Below are 15,000 nucleotides of genomic sequence, written 5' to 3'. Positions count from 1 at the left end.
AGTTTCAACGAAACTTTGTTGTGAGCACAACGTGATCATGGAACACAATGTCCAGTGTAAAGTTCGAAGTGACGATTGCACAAGACCGAAACTTAGCCTGGTTACCAAACCTATTATAGCCCCCGAGTCCTACAGCCTCTCAGCAAATAGGTTGTAGGACTCGGGAGCTATAATAGGTTTCTTAACCAGGCTATCGAAACTTGCTCGTCAAATGTTAAACTCCTGTGTTGTAACGTTATGATACGTTTGTAACACTAAAGGCGCATTGCATGAGGTGTATATATCAATCATCAGTAAATAATGACTTTAACTTCTGTATAACACTTGAACGGCCTGCAGGGTTCTGAATACATGGTTGCCTAGTTGCGCTACGCAACCATGTTATGTTTGGTACAACAGTTTTATTAACAGACTCAGACAGCGTAGATCTGGATATGTACATGAACCTCTGTACTTCTACTTGTACCGTGGTTTTGTTTAGATACAACCCCATGGCGAAATGAGGCATTGGAACTGGGGCAACATGTGGAGAACTTGGGTTTAAAAAAGTATTTGGAACCCTGACAGGTGACCATGTTTCGGTGAAGCGCTTGAACAACATTACGTCATGACAAAGTCCAATGTCCTGGCGATAACAATAGCCCGACCTCTGTATCCACACACCAACCTACAGTAGTGTTTGTCCCTAAATGATTCGAACATGCCTCTTTTCGGGACTTAGGAAATTGATAACAGAGGCCCAGATCAACAGCTGGGCAGAGTTAAGGTACTAGTATAGACAAGTTGTCATGATATGAATATGATATCCTTACGACAGATCTTTTATTATATTGTTACACCTCACTGAGTGAGAGCTTCAGACGATGTCCCATGAAGGATCATCTTCTCTCCTTCTCCACTTTCTTTCTTTCCCCACGTTAGAAAGTGCCATGTTCCATTTTGATATCTAGTTTTCAAGAGGTTGTCACTGTAATATTTGAGCAGTACACATGTATGTATATCGATTTTCCCTAAAAGCGGCCGTCCGATACGTATTAAATGAATGAAAGACCTTTCTGTACGTTTATGGTAAGTACAGGTCATGAATGAACAGGGAAAAAGAATACAGCAATAAAATGGTATCAATGTCAAATAGATAGTTAGGCTTTACGTACATTCATGGTTTTACCACTAATTCAACATTTGTGTAAGAGCACCGATAACACATTCAAACAATGTCTAACATACAACGTGCTAAAGTATCGGGTTTGCAGGCAGTATCGTTTCACTCGGAGCCCCAGACAGAAGTGCCATGCCAGGCATAGTTGATATAACGGCTGTAACGAGCAGATATGTGAACAATCAGTGTCAAACATACCGCACATAACTATACATAGTTGAACCATGATTTATTACCATCAGTGGACGCCACGAACGAAAGCTTAGAAAACCTTAGAAAAGTAAAATCGTGTGCCTTGCTAGCTATCATGAAACAGAAGCACGGATTTTGCGTTTAGAAGAAACGTTAACATTCCGTTAGATTAAAGAAGTTCATGCCCGGAGGCTAATTGCAAATTACAAACATAAAAGAACATTGGAACAGAGTATAAAATAACTAAAGTCTACATGATGAAAGGTAGCTGTCTAGAACTATAACTATGATTAAAAGCTTTGCAGAGTTGCAACCTGTACACAATTGTGCTCATCTTTTATCCTTGTTTCACGACGCTCCAGTACACAAAACTATCTCATCTTCGGATGAGCTAGCTGCTTTGATATTCTTGGCTCTTTCATCCACATCACCTGATTCTCGATCCATAGCAGGGTCTTCTATAGCCAATTCATAGTGAACGTCATACCGAGTTTTTGTAAGTAAGTTTTTCTCTCTCCCCTTCACAAAGCTATACTGTCCTCCAACGTTATCCTCTACACGATTTGACAGAAGCATATCTTGAAATGATACTCTGTTTTACGCCCTACACATTTACACCCTGTGATTCAATAGTAGCATATCTTGAAATATGACCCCATTTCTAATATCAATAATAGAAATGGAAAAGCCATCTTCCACCCCATATGGATATGAATTCGGACATGTGCGACTGAAGTCTACGGGCGTGTAACGTGCGAACTATTTTGAAAATCAGGAAAGACCATATACCAACACTGGAATGCGCCAGAGTAACGATACACGAAAGTTAATAACACACGGGTGTTGTGTGTAAAGCTATTATCCAAATGTCAGTCTAAAAGCCGCTTTGGTTTAGGTTACGTTTCAGAACTGAAACTGCCAAGTGTGACGCCAATCGACTTGAAATACACAGGGATAATTCGTTACATTTTCCTGTGAAGATGCAGGGATGAATCCATAGACAAACTTCATGAGTGGTCAAATGAAAGTTAATGCATACAAATCAACCTATTTTCGTCAGAATATGAGGAAAGAAAATGACGTTCCGATATGTTAGCAAGCGAAAACGTTGTACTATATGCTCCAAATTTTCTTTTCTTTGCTTGTATCAAAGGTAGCTTCCTTTTTAGATCGAGGAAAGAGGGCCAGAGATTGTATTTAAGTTGTCCTACTATTTGGAATTCATAAATGGACTTCAAACTTGACCAATGTAAAAGCTAAAAAGTATGGAATCATTAATTTTTTTCAACCCCCTCCACAGTAAAACGAACAGTCCCTGATAAGAGATACCTGGTCATGTTCTAACTTTTCTGCCCAACCAGACGGTATGTTCGTAACTCGATCAGGGACAGCCCCACTCCCATTGAACTATTTTGAGCGTTCTTACGGAATAAAAGGGAGGCAGCGACAGAGTCTAACCTCACAGCTTCCACCGGATCTGAGGTGAGTGTTGTTGGACCTTTGTTCTTGTAATTACCAATATACCGCTTGGTATATGCATAAGCTTGCTTGCATGTACATGTAAAAACATCCACCGTGATCAGTGAACTAGGGTGGTTACGTTTTCGCATTTTCGATATTCCATGAGCCTACCATTTACTTTCCTAGATCTAATGTGAGTGTGGTTGGATCTCATAGTTTGTTATCAGTGCTCACTGTTCTTGCAATTGCCATATACTAGTAGTTAATACATAGGATATATACATAGGTTTGCTGCCTGTACATGGGAAAATATCTACCGTGATCAGGGAAAAGGGAGATTATGTCCTCGCATTTTTGACAATGCAAGAAAATAGCCTACAGTGATAAGCAAAATAGGAAGATTTTGTCCTTGCATTTTCGACAACGCAAGCAAAAAGAGCCTACCGTTTGTTTCCACAGTGGCCGCTGTTCGTCTCCAGGCTACCGCCTCTCCCTCTCTTCGGTAAGACGTGAGCCCCACGCCGTCCAGCCACCATGCCTGCCTACGGTCCCTCCCTCGAGGACCAGCCGTCGGACAAGTTCCTGTACGGCGACCCGAAGGACATGATGAAGCTGAAGAACCAGCCGTACGACGCCAAGAAGAACGTCTGGGTCCCCGACAAGAAGGAGATCTTCGTGGCGGCGGAAGTCAAGAGCACGAAGGGAGACCAGGTCACCGTCACGACTGCGGATGGACAGGTATCTGGCCAAACAGATGGATATATCAAAAGTTACGGGCATAGTAACTTTTGGCCTTGTTCACACGAAACCGCCACACGCTCCTTTCAAACCGTGCCCGAGCACGATTTGCCCAAATTACATTCATTGTTGTTTGATGAAAACACAAGCTCAGTAATTCTTTGTGTGATCTTAAAATTTATCTTTTGCGATGTGTTTCTGGATGTGGATGCCCAGGTTAAATTTTCTCTCCGTTTTTTTTCAGACCTTGGCTGTGAAGAAGGAGAAGATTCAGCAAATGAACCCGCCAAAGTTCTCCTGTGCCGAGGACATGGCCAACATGACGTTTCTGAACGAGGCGTCAGTTCTGGGCAACCTGAGACAGCGTTACGACCTCGTGCTCATCTATGTAAGGCCAACTACACTTCTTAATTAACAGTTTATCGTTTAATGACATCCAATGCAATTCCATCACGGCAATAAAATAATATTCTGGATGAGAAAATCTGTATGACATTGACATGTAATACCATTTCTTACTACATTTTCGTCTTCATTTCATACTTGAAGAATTTGAAATGGCCCCGAAACAAGCTACGTGATGAGTTCCTTGGTACCACCAATAAATAGCTAGAACCAGTCTGTGTACCATACGAAACAAGCTTGTTTTCCGTCAGCGACATCGCATTTTTGCCTTACAGATATCAGTATGCTATGGGATAACGTTGATTCAACTTAATAGATGGCACTGCAGTTGACAAGAAATGATGAAACTCTGCGTTTTCTCGTGTCCTAAATAACATGACGAATGGAGGCTTTGCACTTTGACAAGGCTTCGCTAGGTGCGTGACATGACCGTCTACCCATTTCACCCACTCTCCAGACGTACTCCGGGTTGTTCTGCGTGGTGATCAACCCGTTCAAGCGGCTGCCCATCTACACGGAGCAGGTGATCGACATGTACCGCGGGAAGAGGCGTACCGAGGTGCCGCCGCATCTCTTCTGCGTGGCCGATAACTCCTACCAGAACATGATCATGGAGAAAATGTGCCAGTCTATCCTCATCACGTAAGGACCAAGCTTCTTTCTTTCTTCAATAACTTGAAAACATAGTGATAACAAGCATGGCAGTGATCTTTGGGGTTTTGTAGCGTAGCGTAGCTATGTCGTAAGTAGATTTTGCATAACTCATTGGAAAAGAACAAACATTAGATACGGGAGATTTCTTTTACACAACCAAGATAGACTAACCTTGCTTACGTTTCGGTGTCTGTCAGACACCTTTCTCCGAGCTTCTGACTGCACTGGAGTTCCGCTTCTCGCCGCTATATGTAGCCGATGTAGGTGGCGCTTTTGCGGCGAGAACACAATCCCAAACGTGGCTGAGTTTGTATCCCCTGTGCACTGAAATCTTCTGTAAATTCTTGACCGTGCCGTATAGCGCACGCTTCAGAAGATATGCTGTTCTTTACATTATATACGGAGGATACAACTCTTGCTATAATGATGCTTTATCCTCCCTCGTTTCACTCGTATTTCTATCATTGTCCTCAGTGGTGAATCCGGTGCGGGAAAGACCGAGAACACCAAGAAGGTTATCGCGTACTTCGCGATCGTCGGTGCCTCGCGGGCTGTCGTTCCGGGGGAAAAGAAGCAGGTACGGTCAATTAAATTAGTTATTAGTTAAAGCTAATAATGATGAAAGTTTCTTCACGTACCTGTGGTACATACACATGTAGGGCGGCGCTCATCTCAGTTTCTGTAGTACTTGGGCCACACAGTTGTGCAATCACTACAGCATGGGGCTACTCCACCCGTGCGGTATCGTACCTCAGTATTGATTGACTCTACAAAAAAAAAAAAAAAAAAAAAACACAGTATTGACTGTACAACTTGTACAGTTAGTAGAAGGAAGGAGTCTAAACTACTTTAGCTATATGTATGAACCAAAAGCATCACATAAAACATTTCATTGTATTTTGTTATTCAGGCGACTCTGGAGGAGCAAATCGTCCAGACTAACCCTGTTCTGGAGGCTTTCGGGAACGCCAAGACCGTCAGGAACAACAACTCCTCACGTTTTGTAAGTAGACTCTGTAGTCTGTATTATGGTGAAGATTTAACTAGTTCCCAACACATTAGGATCGGGATAAGATAAATGGTGACCGGGTTGCTGTCATGCCAGGGTGTATTTAACCACTTGCTCTATACTTACTGTTAGCAATCGATGTCATTTCGTCCTGTCCTTATGGCTGTATCTTCTCCAGGGTAAGTTCATCCGGATCCATTTTGACCGTCGGGGGAAGCTCGCTGGCGGAGACATCGAGACCTGTAAGTGTAGCGGTAGAAACATTTTACATCATTGATTTGCAACTTCCTTGGCATGGTGATGTCCGCTATTGATATAAGTCTCAGCTGCATTCCTACAGTTGCCACGAAAATTATCCATTAACTATATATTATTTCTGGTTTACTCCTCAGATTTGCTGGAGAAGTCTCGCGTGATCTCGCAGTTGCCGGGAATGGAGCGTGGTTACCACATCCCCTTCCAGATGATGTCCAATGGCATCCCGGGAACAACGGGTAAGCTACAACATTCTTGTCATCTGTCGTGAACGGGTAAGCCACAACAGTCCTGTCAAAAGCACATGCAGTCCTGTCACAAGCAATCAACTGGTTGTCCCAAAACCTGGAGAGAGCTTCAGAAGACCCATATGTAGGCTACCGTAGACCCATTGTCTGGAACAGTGGACCACCATGTACCAGACACGTACATGCATGGCCCCAACGCTGACTTCCTTTAAGAGACTCTTAAAGTATAGAAAATTAAATGTATCTTTGTCGAAACCATTATAGCATTTCTGCATGATATCACGCTTATAGTTATACGGCATGTTTTTCCCTGATTACAGATAAGTACAACATGGGTACGGACCCGTCCGTGTTTAAGTTCCTGCGGGAGGGAGTGTACACCGTGCAGAATCTGGACGACGGAGAGGAGTTCCGTATGACAGACGAGGTACTCATTAGCTAATTATGTTTACCATCGCAGAATGAAAACATATTGATTTTGGTCCATTTCTTCTTCAAACACAAAACACAAAATACAAAAGGTCAATGACCTGAACCAGGCGTCTGTCACCATGGTAACTGGTGCAGACACCCTGTGGTGTTGGGTTACATTAGCAGGACAGAGCTGTAGCAGGACAGAGCTGGAGGGGCTGGTCATCATATACATGTATATGGATGTGTTTGCCAATGTTACATTTCTAGTTAGCTAGGGATTTCTCTGACTTATATTAAGTTTTGAGCATTGATTCACATGCCAGACAAATCTAAACAAGTTGTGGTCAAACCTTCTGTTACTTTTTGATCTATCCATCACATTGTTAGGGCTTCGACATTCTGAAGTTCTCCCCGGAGGAGAAAGACAACATCTACCGGATCTGCTCCGGGATCCTGTGGTTCGGTAACACGGAGTTCGTACAGAGGGGAGACCAGGGAGAGGTGGACAACTATGACGGTGAGCAGACTATGTTTAGGAGCTTTTGTTCACACGCATAAATGATCACCATACGCAGGCGACTGCAAAAAGTTTCCTCCACTTTCCCTTGTTGCTAAATTGGTCAGAGATCTGTTTTACCGAGAGTTGGCTATTGTAATCAACCAGGAGATGTCGGATGTACTGTAAAGAAGCGGTAGGCTGGCGTCCTCGTCTGTGCCTTTTGATGTTTAGTATGAATTAATGCGGTAACACGAAGTAGGAAATGAGTTGATTGTTCATGTCCTTCGTAATTACCCAAGACCCACAACCATAGCAGAGCATTGCTACACACGAGGCATTGAAGAGTTTTACGTATACTATGATGGCAATTATTGGGATGTGCTCCCTCCTCCAGAGATACTCTAGTTTCCTCAAAACAAACCATGCCACGCATACATAGCACATAAATATCACATCACACATGCAGCACAGCATCATTACCCCATTCTTGATTATCTCCTTGCTTGCTCGCCCTATGCCTGCGTTGAACAATGCTAATTTTCAAAGCACACTGCTTGAGGGACTAGTAGGTTTATACATGTACATCGTACCTGACGTTGTTCTGATACTGTTGCTAAGTTCTGGACAAGGCGGCAGCCCTGTTCGGTGTGGAAGGTCCGGGTCTGTCCAACGCCATCACCCGGCCCCGGGTGAAGGTAGGCAGCGAGTTCGTGACGAAAGGACAGACCGGCAAGCAGTGTAACAACACCGTGGGCGCCCTGGCCAAGGCCACGTACGAGAGAACCTTCAAGTTCATCGTCGCCAAGTGTAACGAGACACTGGAGACGGAGATGGAACGTGTCATGTTCATAGGCGTGTTGGACATCGCTGGGTTTGAGATATTTGAGGTAAGTCGTTCAGCTTACTCTGGTTCCATTTGAAATTCCATGCGTATAGCCACAAGTATTGAAGAATCATGTACTATATCATCCATGGTGAAAATAAATTAAACTTCATATTGTCTCCCATGTTTAGAGTTTAAAACTTCGATCCAACACAAAGAATTGTTCACACCTAGAACTTTCGACCAGTCACTCTGGTCTTCTTCAGTAGACTGACTAGACTGACCCAATGAGGCTTGTGACGTGGTTTGAATTGTGACGTCAACACTGTCTCTCTCATCTTTTCATGTGTAATGGTCTTTTAGATAAGGTAAGATGGGTGTTATAAGATTAGTCCATTACCACCTTACTTGTGCAAATGATAACCAGAAACGTTCTACAATTTATCGTCTAGCTGAACAGTTTTGAGCAGCTGGCCATCAACTACACGAACGAGAAGCTGCAGCAGTTCTTCAACCACCACATGTTCGTGGTGGAGCAGGAGGAGTACAAGTCCGAGCAGATCGAGTGGACGTTCGTGGACTTCGGCATGGACCTGCAGGCCTGTCTGGACCTCCTGGAGAAGGTAAGACCCCTGCCACATAGCCTGACTAAACCGCGCTCCTGTCGGCCGCCGCCCGAAGGTTGCCGCCCTCCCCAAATGAACCTCCGGCCGAAAGCTGGCTACCCTGCCACACATTCACGAACATGGCCTCCTCCAACCATGGTTAGGAGTAGGTCGGAGGAAAGTCGGCTGGTAGTCGGCGATCGAGGTCGGCTACTATTCGGCTGCACCAAACATGGTTAAAACATTCGGCGGTTGGTCGGGAGGTTTGGCCATAGTTGGATTGTTTGGCTGTAAGTCAACAGAACACTTTCCAACCATTTGGGAGTACGTCAGCAATGTTTGGGCGTGTTCGGGTGTCAAATTGGACTCAGATTTAACTCAAATTCGTTTCTATTTGTATAGAAAGGTACAAAGGCCTAAATTTGACCAAACTGCTCCCGAACTTCAGCCGACATTGGGGAAGGTCCTGAATGTGTGTTACGTTTTTTTATGTTTCAATGACATCCTCCGTTCTTAGCATCTTTTAAGAGGGAGAGTGGTCGCTCGGTTGCTTGGTAGTTATTGGAGTAATCATCACGGCTTTTAATACATGTACTGAGATTGTTCAAACCAGTATGTTCTCTTTTCCACCCAGCCTCTCGGCGTTCTGTCCATGTTGGAGGAGGAGTGCATCGTGCCTAAAGCCACGGACAAAACCTACCTGAACAAGCTGATGACACAACACCTGGGGAAGAACCCCAAGTTTGGCAAGCCAAAAGCGACCAAGAAGAAGTACCCTGCTCACTTTGACCTGGGTCACTACGCCGGACCTGTGAGTTATAACGTGGACGGTTGGCTGGAGAAGAACAAGGACCCTGTGAACGAGAGCGCCGTGCTCGTTCTCAAGGCGTCCAAAATCCCGCTACTGCCGGTCATCTGGGCGGACTACATCACCCAGGAGGAGGCATCAAGTCAGTAGCAATGTCCTTTTAGACCTCTAACGTTCATACGTGTTTAGCATCCTCTCTCGACAGCGCCACCTGGCGTATTACAAAAGAGCTACCGTTTTGTAAAATGGCAATGGAAGTTGCCTTTTGCCTTTATAAGGTAAAACGGGATAGCTAATTTTGTGGTATTGGTTTTTGCTTACAACAGCGATAAAGAAAGACCCCATGATGGCAGCCGGTGCAGGCGGCGGGAAGAGGAAGAAGGGTGGGTCGTTCCAGACCGTATCGGCCCTGCACAGGGTAGGAAACCTAGTCATTGTAGATTTGTCCCACCTCAGTGTGACCATATACTAGATACTTTTACACAAATGCTGAGTGCTAAGCAGGAAAAACAGTATGTGCCATTTTTATAGTCTTTGATATGACTAGGCCGGTGATCGAACAAACGACGACCTTCCGAATACAAAGCTAACACTCTACACTTGGCTATTGTACAGATCTTCGTTGTAACTATTATTTAACCGCAGGGCCAACTGTTTGAGCTGATGAACACCCTACACGAGACGTACCCGCACTTTGTCCGCTGTATCATCCCTAACGAGATCAAGACAGGCGGGATCATAGACGGCCCGCTGGTGTACAACCAGCTGACGTGTAACGGCGTTCTGGAGGGGATCCGGATCTGTCAGAAGGGATTCCCCAACAGGAACCTCTACTCAGACTTCTTGGAAAGGTAAGACCTGCAGCTTTTTCCTAATTTGTCTAACTACAGGAAGACTAGCTACATACTTGTCTGTCAGTACTTGTATGTTTGCTAAAGGAGGAAATAAAGTACATGTACCTAAAACACTACCTTCGACAAGTGGGATATACTTTATGTGTCGTTTGTATGTGGGTGGGTTTCTTTGAAGACACCGTAACTTGTGATGTAGTGAATTGGTACCTATGGTATGTGGTAGGTTGGGTAGGTGTCAGTACACTGAAGGGTAAGTTCGTATGTGTGCCCTCTTTTGGATTGCTAAAGTGCTGCAGCAGAATTACCATTCTATCCTTCTCACCATCATACCTATGTGTTACAGCTAGCAGTCAACATCTCATAGTGAAAAACGCTATCCTTGACTCACGTGTTCAAAACATTGCATGTGCACCTTTTCATGATCAGGTACTCCGTTCTGGCACCTCATATCTTCGCTGACCGGAAATTCATACAGGGGAAGGAGGCTTGCAAACAGATCCTGGAGCACATCAAATTGGACACCAAGAGATACCAGATTGGACTCAACAAGGTAAAGCTACGTAAGGGTTCTAGTATTCTATTTTCTCAGACTCCCTAAGCCTGAAATGTGGTATTAGCAAGAAAGATTTCAAAAGATGTTATGATAGTGGTTGCGTAATAATGATACAGCACGTCTGTACACACTGTCCACATGACAGGTGTTCTTCAAAGCCGGGACGCTGGCCATGCTGGAGGAACTGCGGGATGACCAGATTAATAAGATCATCACGTGGATGCAGTCCCGGGCCAGGGGCATGGAACAGAAGAGGAAGTTCTGGAACATGTACAAGGCTAAGTAAGTACGGCGGGATTCCAAACTTGTCTTCCACGTTTCGGTGATGATATACTTGTGTTTGTGCAGTATATGGAAGTAGGTCCTCAGTGTCGCATTCAGTAAAAACCTTAAACCCAGACAACGATGAAAACCACATGAAAGTCTCCTCAGCAGCCTTGTCGACGACTGTTAACTGTATCTTGTAAGTCATCAGACTCGAGTCTGACGTAGTAAAATATCTTACAGACTTAGTAAGAGACAAACGACGATGGATTGGAGACATACACTGATTTGGTCAATTGTAATTTAGAGTTGATCTACTGCTAATTGACAGCCAAGAACAGTTTATATTAGGTAGTAGGTCTTGAATACAGCAAGAGTACTCAAGTATGGGCAACCTGATAAAATTATTACTGCGAATTACTATTTAGTACGAGATCGTTTCACTTTTCCAGACATGCGACTCGGATCCTGAAGAATAACATCAAGGCGTGGTTCCGCCTGAAGACAGACTGGTGGATCATCCTGTATCAACTACTCAAGCCGCAACTCACCGGCAGCAAGGCTGAGGAGGTCAGGCTAACTTTTACTACATAAAATCTCTTCTTTACGCACACTTAAAACAATGTGTAAAGGCTCCGTTTCTACTTTTATCTGTGCCTTAACGCATGCTTTAAATGTGCTTAAGGATATGATTTTGTGCAGTGTTTGTTTTGGAACGATATCGTTTTCATGTTTATCTGTCGATGCAGCAAATAAAAATCCAAATACACCTACATTTGTATATAAACGCATTGCGTATACAGGTACGTGCAGGTTAGGTGCATGTAGACATCAGCAATACATGCACGGCTCCAATTTTACCTGCACATATACACCCAGTATTTCGAACCCTGGGTAAAGTACGTCACTCCTGAGAAGTAATGTCTAATAAGCTGTGTTACAATTTGCTACACATCATTTGTTTGAAATGTGCAGTATCTGAAGGAGACAACTGTCCAACTCGCGGTAGAGGAGAAGAAGTACGAGAAGACAGTGAGCCAGAGAAAGGCCCTGCAGCAGAAACTCAACGACCTTGAGGCTGAAACGAAGGACATCAAAAATCGCCTGGAAACGGTACAGCTTTGTCTTCAAGGATTACGTCTGTTGATATTAGAATATATCATTGATAACTTTCTAGATGTAGATACCTTTCCTTTTGAATCACTACATTTTCTGTTTCAACATTTATGTTAATGAACGTTGCTGGTATAACTATAGCAAGAGTATTATATAATACCATGTCAAAATATGTTACACTGATACCCTGCTTTTCAAAAACCGTAAGGCTTGCAAGCTCAGGTGGTACAAATAAATACGTAAGATTTTGGGTTCTTGTCCATGGACTATTATGTTGGATCGTGAAATAAGTTTAAAGAAATTTGAAAAACACAACATGTCATCTGTCAGGAACAAGCCGTGATGCAGAACGCCGAAGAGCATGTCGGGAACCTCCTGAAAGAAAAGGCAGAACTTGACGCGCAGGCGCAGGAGGTGGAGGAACGTCTGGAGGATGTTGCCGACCAAAACAGGTAATAAAAAAATTTGAGGGTCAAAAACGTACAAAATGTATAAAAAGCAACATTACAGTTGCAAATGTGTGAAAGCATCGTGAAAAATAGTGGATATTGATGAAAAAAGAAGGGGCATAAGCTAGGACTAAGGATTCGAACCAGGGTCAAAAAAGCTTAATCCCAAAACCCTAACGTTAAATCCCATGACGAAACATCACGGTGTTGAAGGGCAAGATAATATACTTAAATGTATGCCGTTCTGTCATATGCCGTCATATGGTATCGACCGTTTTAAATGACTATCATGTTCGACGAACACCAAACATAAAAGTTACCCATAGAATCTAAGATATCTTCTGGTGGGTCTTTCTGTTCCCAGACATCTTGAGTCCAAGAAAATCAAGGCTGAGATGGAGGCCGAGGAGCTACAGAAGGAGATTGAGGGAATCACACTCAAACTCAGCAAACGGGAGAAGGAAAAACAGGAGGTAAACTCACTCTGACACTTACACTCATATATTCTCTCGCTGGAAACGAATGTTTAAAAAGGACATTTTTGCTTAGCCCGTCTTGATTTCTTCTTCTTATGCTTGGCTCTTTTTGGTTTCGGTTAAGTCACGTTTGTATAAGTCTTTAATTTCTTTTTTTTATTATTTTGTTTAGTCTTGCTATCCAACCCACACCCTGTCCCCGTTGTTTGTGTGTACTGTAGGTTGAAGACAAGCTGCGAGCCATGATAGAAGAAGTTGCCGTCAACGATGAGCTCATCAGTAAGCTGTCCAGGGAGAAGAAGAAACTGGACGAGTTGAACGCAGTACGTGGCGTGAACCGTTGTCCATCCACCAAGTGACCATACACCACCTGAACATTACCAGGACAAGCCATAAGTGGACAAAAATAGACGATAAAAGGGCTGTCTTCCTAATGACGTGACAACGACCAAAACAAGTTTCTACATGACCGCCTTCAAATAGACAACCTGTGCCACAACGGAGGGGCCAAGTCTTACGTTTTATGGTGTCATTATGGGTTCACCACACCACGAAGTGGTGGTGAACCCATATTGCTTTTTCTGATGTTTCTTCTCCTCCTCCTTCTCCTCCTCCTCCTGCCACTTCTTTAAATTGATTCAACTCCTTCATTTTTGGGCGAAATTACCTGTAATTTCGTATAGAGGTAGAGTGGGTAAATACCCTTAGGCGTTTTTTAAATTTTTTGTATACAAGCTTTTACAATCGTTTTATTTGCTTTTTAGTGGTCCCCATAGGAAAGTACTGTGGGGGCGTACGCGCGTGACGTAATAAGAAAGGAATTCGGGGGAAGGCCCAAATATGGGCATACAAGCAGGTGTGGTCATGTTTGCAGATGTGGCTGTTGATTGGCTGTTGGCTAATTAATTTATTTACTACCATTTTCACGTACCAGCGCAGCTGGTCCACGCGGTCTCGGCCGTGGGCCATGATACTCTGATACTGGATACCGATTCGTGTGATTCCTATAAACATTTCACCTAACTACGAACTAGTTGGAAGAATTATAGCTGCATGGATGCCTGTATATGATTTTAACAAACACTGAAAATCTGACGCAAAAACTGGCAGATATTTTGCTCTTCTCTGTTGGAACAACGCAAGCAGGAGGTCAATGACCTGCGCCCCGCGAGTACTGTAAACAACGGTACGTAATGTGTATTGTCGGCGCACGCGCGCGCGCCACGGTATCAACAATTTTCCACAATCTTCACCGACTAGTATTATTATGAAGAATCACCAAAATTGTAGAGTGTATCTCCTAGAAAGTCCCTTACTAGTACTTGAAGCGATCGTTACCGCCATGTTGTTCACTTTATATGACATACAATGCAGAGAGTAATGGAAACGTGTCCAGATAGCTCGGTTGGTAACGCGCAGTGCTGCAAGTCCAGACATTACGACTTCGAACCCCGGTACACTGGATATTTTTAATTATCCTTTTTACAATTTTTAACAATTTTAACGTTTTTAACAATTTCAACAATTTTAACCATTTTAACCATTTTACATTTTAACAATTTCAACATTTAATTTTAACATTTTCGTTTTAATATCCATTGCTTTGCTTTTAACATTCCAAAACTGATTGTTCTTACTCAAGAATTTCAATAACTTCGAATGTTAGTCTTTTGTATTTTTCAACATACAAACCAAAATCACTTTGATGTTGTCACAAAAGTAACATCTGTGCGCGCATCGGTTTTCGTTCATTTAAAAACTACAAGTACAAAACATCTGGAAACTAAGCAAACATACTCAGTAAATTGATTGCTGTAATTTCCGATTTTTTTTCACTGTACCGCAACGCAAGCGGGGGGTCAATGTTCACGGTTTTCACTGTCACCTCTGTATTGTGAACTTATCATTACAGTTAGGAAATAATTCCTGGACTTCTTTTTCCTGCTACTGTCACCACCGTGAATATATCTTCCGTTGAACATGTCCATTTTTCTCAAGGCCGTGAAAATTTTGCTTCC

General features: G+C 43.3%; 1 protein-coding gene across 1 annotated transcript in view; it reads left to right on the top strand.

Annotated features, from left to right (window-relative positions):
• The first annotated feature begins 3,346 nt into the window (after positions 1-3,346).
• The window catches only part of LOC109486024 (myosin-16-like), a 19,642-nt gene continuing 7,988 nt past the window's right edge, over positions 3,347-15,000 (top strand). Inside the window, exons 1-21 of the mRNA XM_019789718.1 lie at positions 3,347-3,550; positions 3,795-3,938; positions 4,413-4,597; positions 5,084-5,186; positions 5,520-5,632; positions 5,751-5,860; positions 6,011-6,112; positions 6,442-6,548; positions 6,923-7,052; positions 7,653-7,921; positions 8,310-8,480; positions 9,097-9,412; positions 9,597-9,688; positions 9,916-10,121; positions 10,551-10,674; positions 10,823-10,959; positions 11,394-11,511; positions 11,917-12,054; positions 12,388-12,509; positions 12,871-12,979; positions 13,204-13,305. Of these exons, the coding sequence (XP_019645277.1) occupies positions 3,347-3,550; positions 3,795-3,938; positions 4,413-4,597; positions 5,084-5,186; positions 5,520-5,632; positions 5,751-5,860; positions 6,011-6,112; positions 6,442-6,548; positions 6,923-7,052; positions 7,653-7,921; positions 8,310-8,480; positions 9,097-9,412; positions 9,597-9,688; positions 9,916-10,121; positions 10,551-10,674; positions 10,823-10,959; positions 11,394-11,511; positions 11,917-12,054; positions 12,388-12,509; positions 12,871-12,979; positions 13,204-13,305 (3,102 nt within the window). The remainder of the gene's footprint in view (positions 3,551-3,794; positions 3,939-4,412; positions 4,598-5,083; positions 5,187-5,519; positions 5,633-5,750; positions 5,861-6,010; positions 6,113-6,441; positions 6,549-6,922; positions 7,053-7,652; positions 7,922-8,309; positions 8,481-9,096; positions 9,413-9,596; positions 9,689-9,915; positions 10,122-10,550; positions 10,675-10,822; positions 10,960-11,393; positions 11,512-11,916; positions 12,055-12,387; positions 12,510-12,870; positions 12,980-13,203; positions 13,306-15,000) is intronic.

The sequence above is a fragment of the Branchiostoma belcheri genome, unplaced genomic scaffold (genome assembly GCF_001625305.1).
Source record: "Branchiostoma belcheri isolate BF01 breed outbred unplaced genomic scaffold, Haploidv18h27 scaffold8, whole genome shotgun sequence".
Lineage (NCBI taxonomy): Eukaryota > Metazoa > Chordata > Leptocardii > Amphioxiformes > Branchiostomatidae > Branchiostoma > Branchiostoma belcheri.
This window is presented reverse-complemented; position numbering and strand designations above follow the sequence as displayed.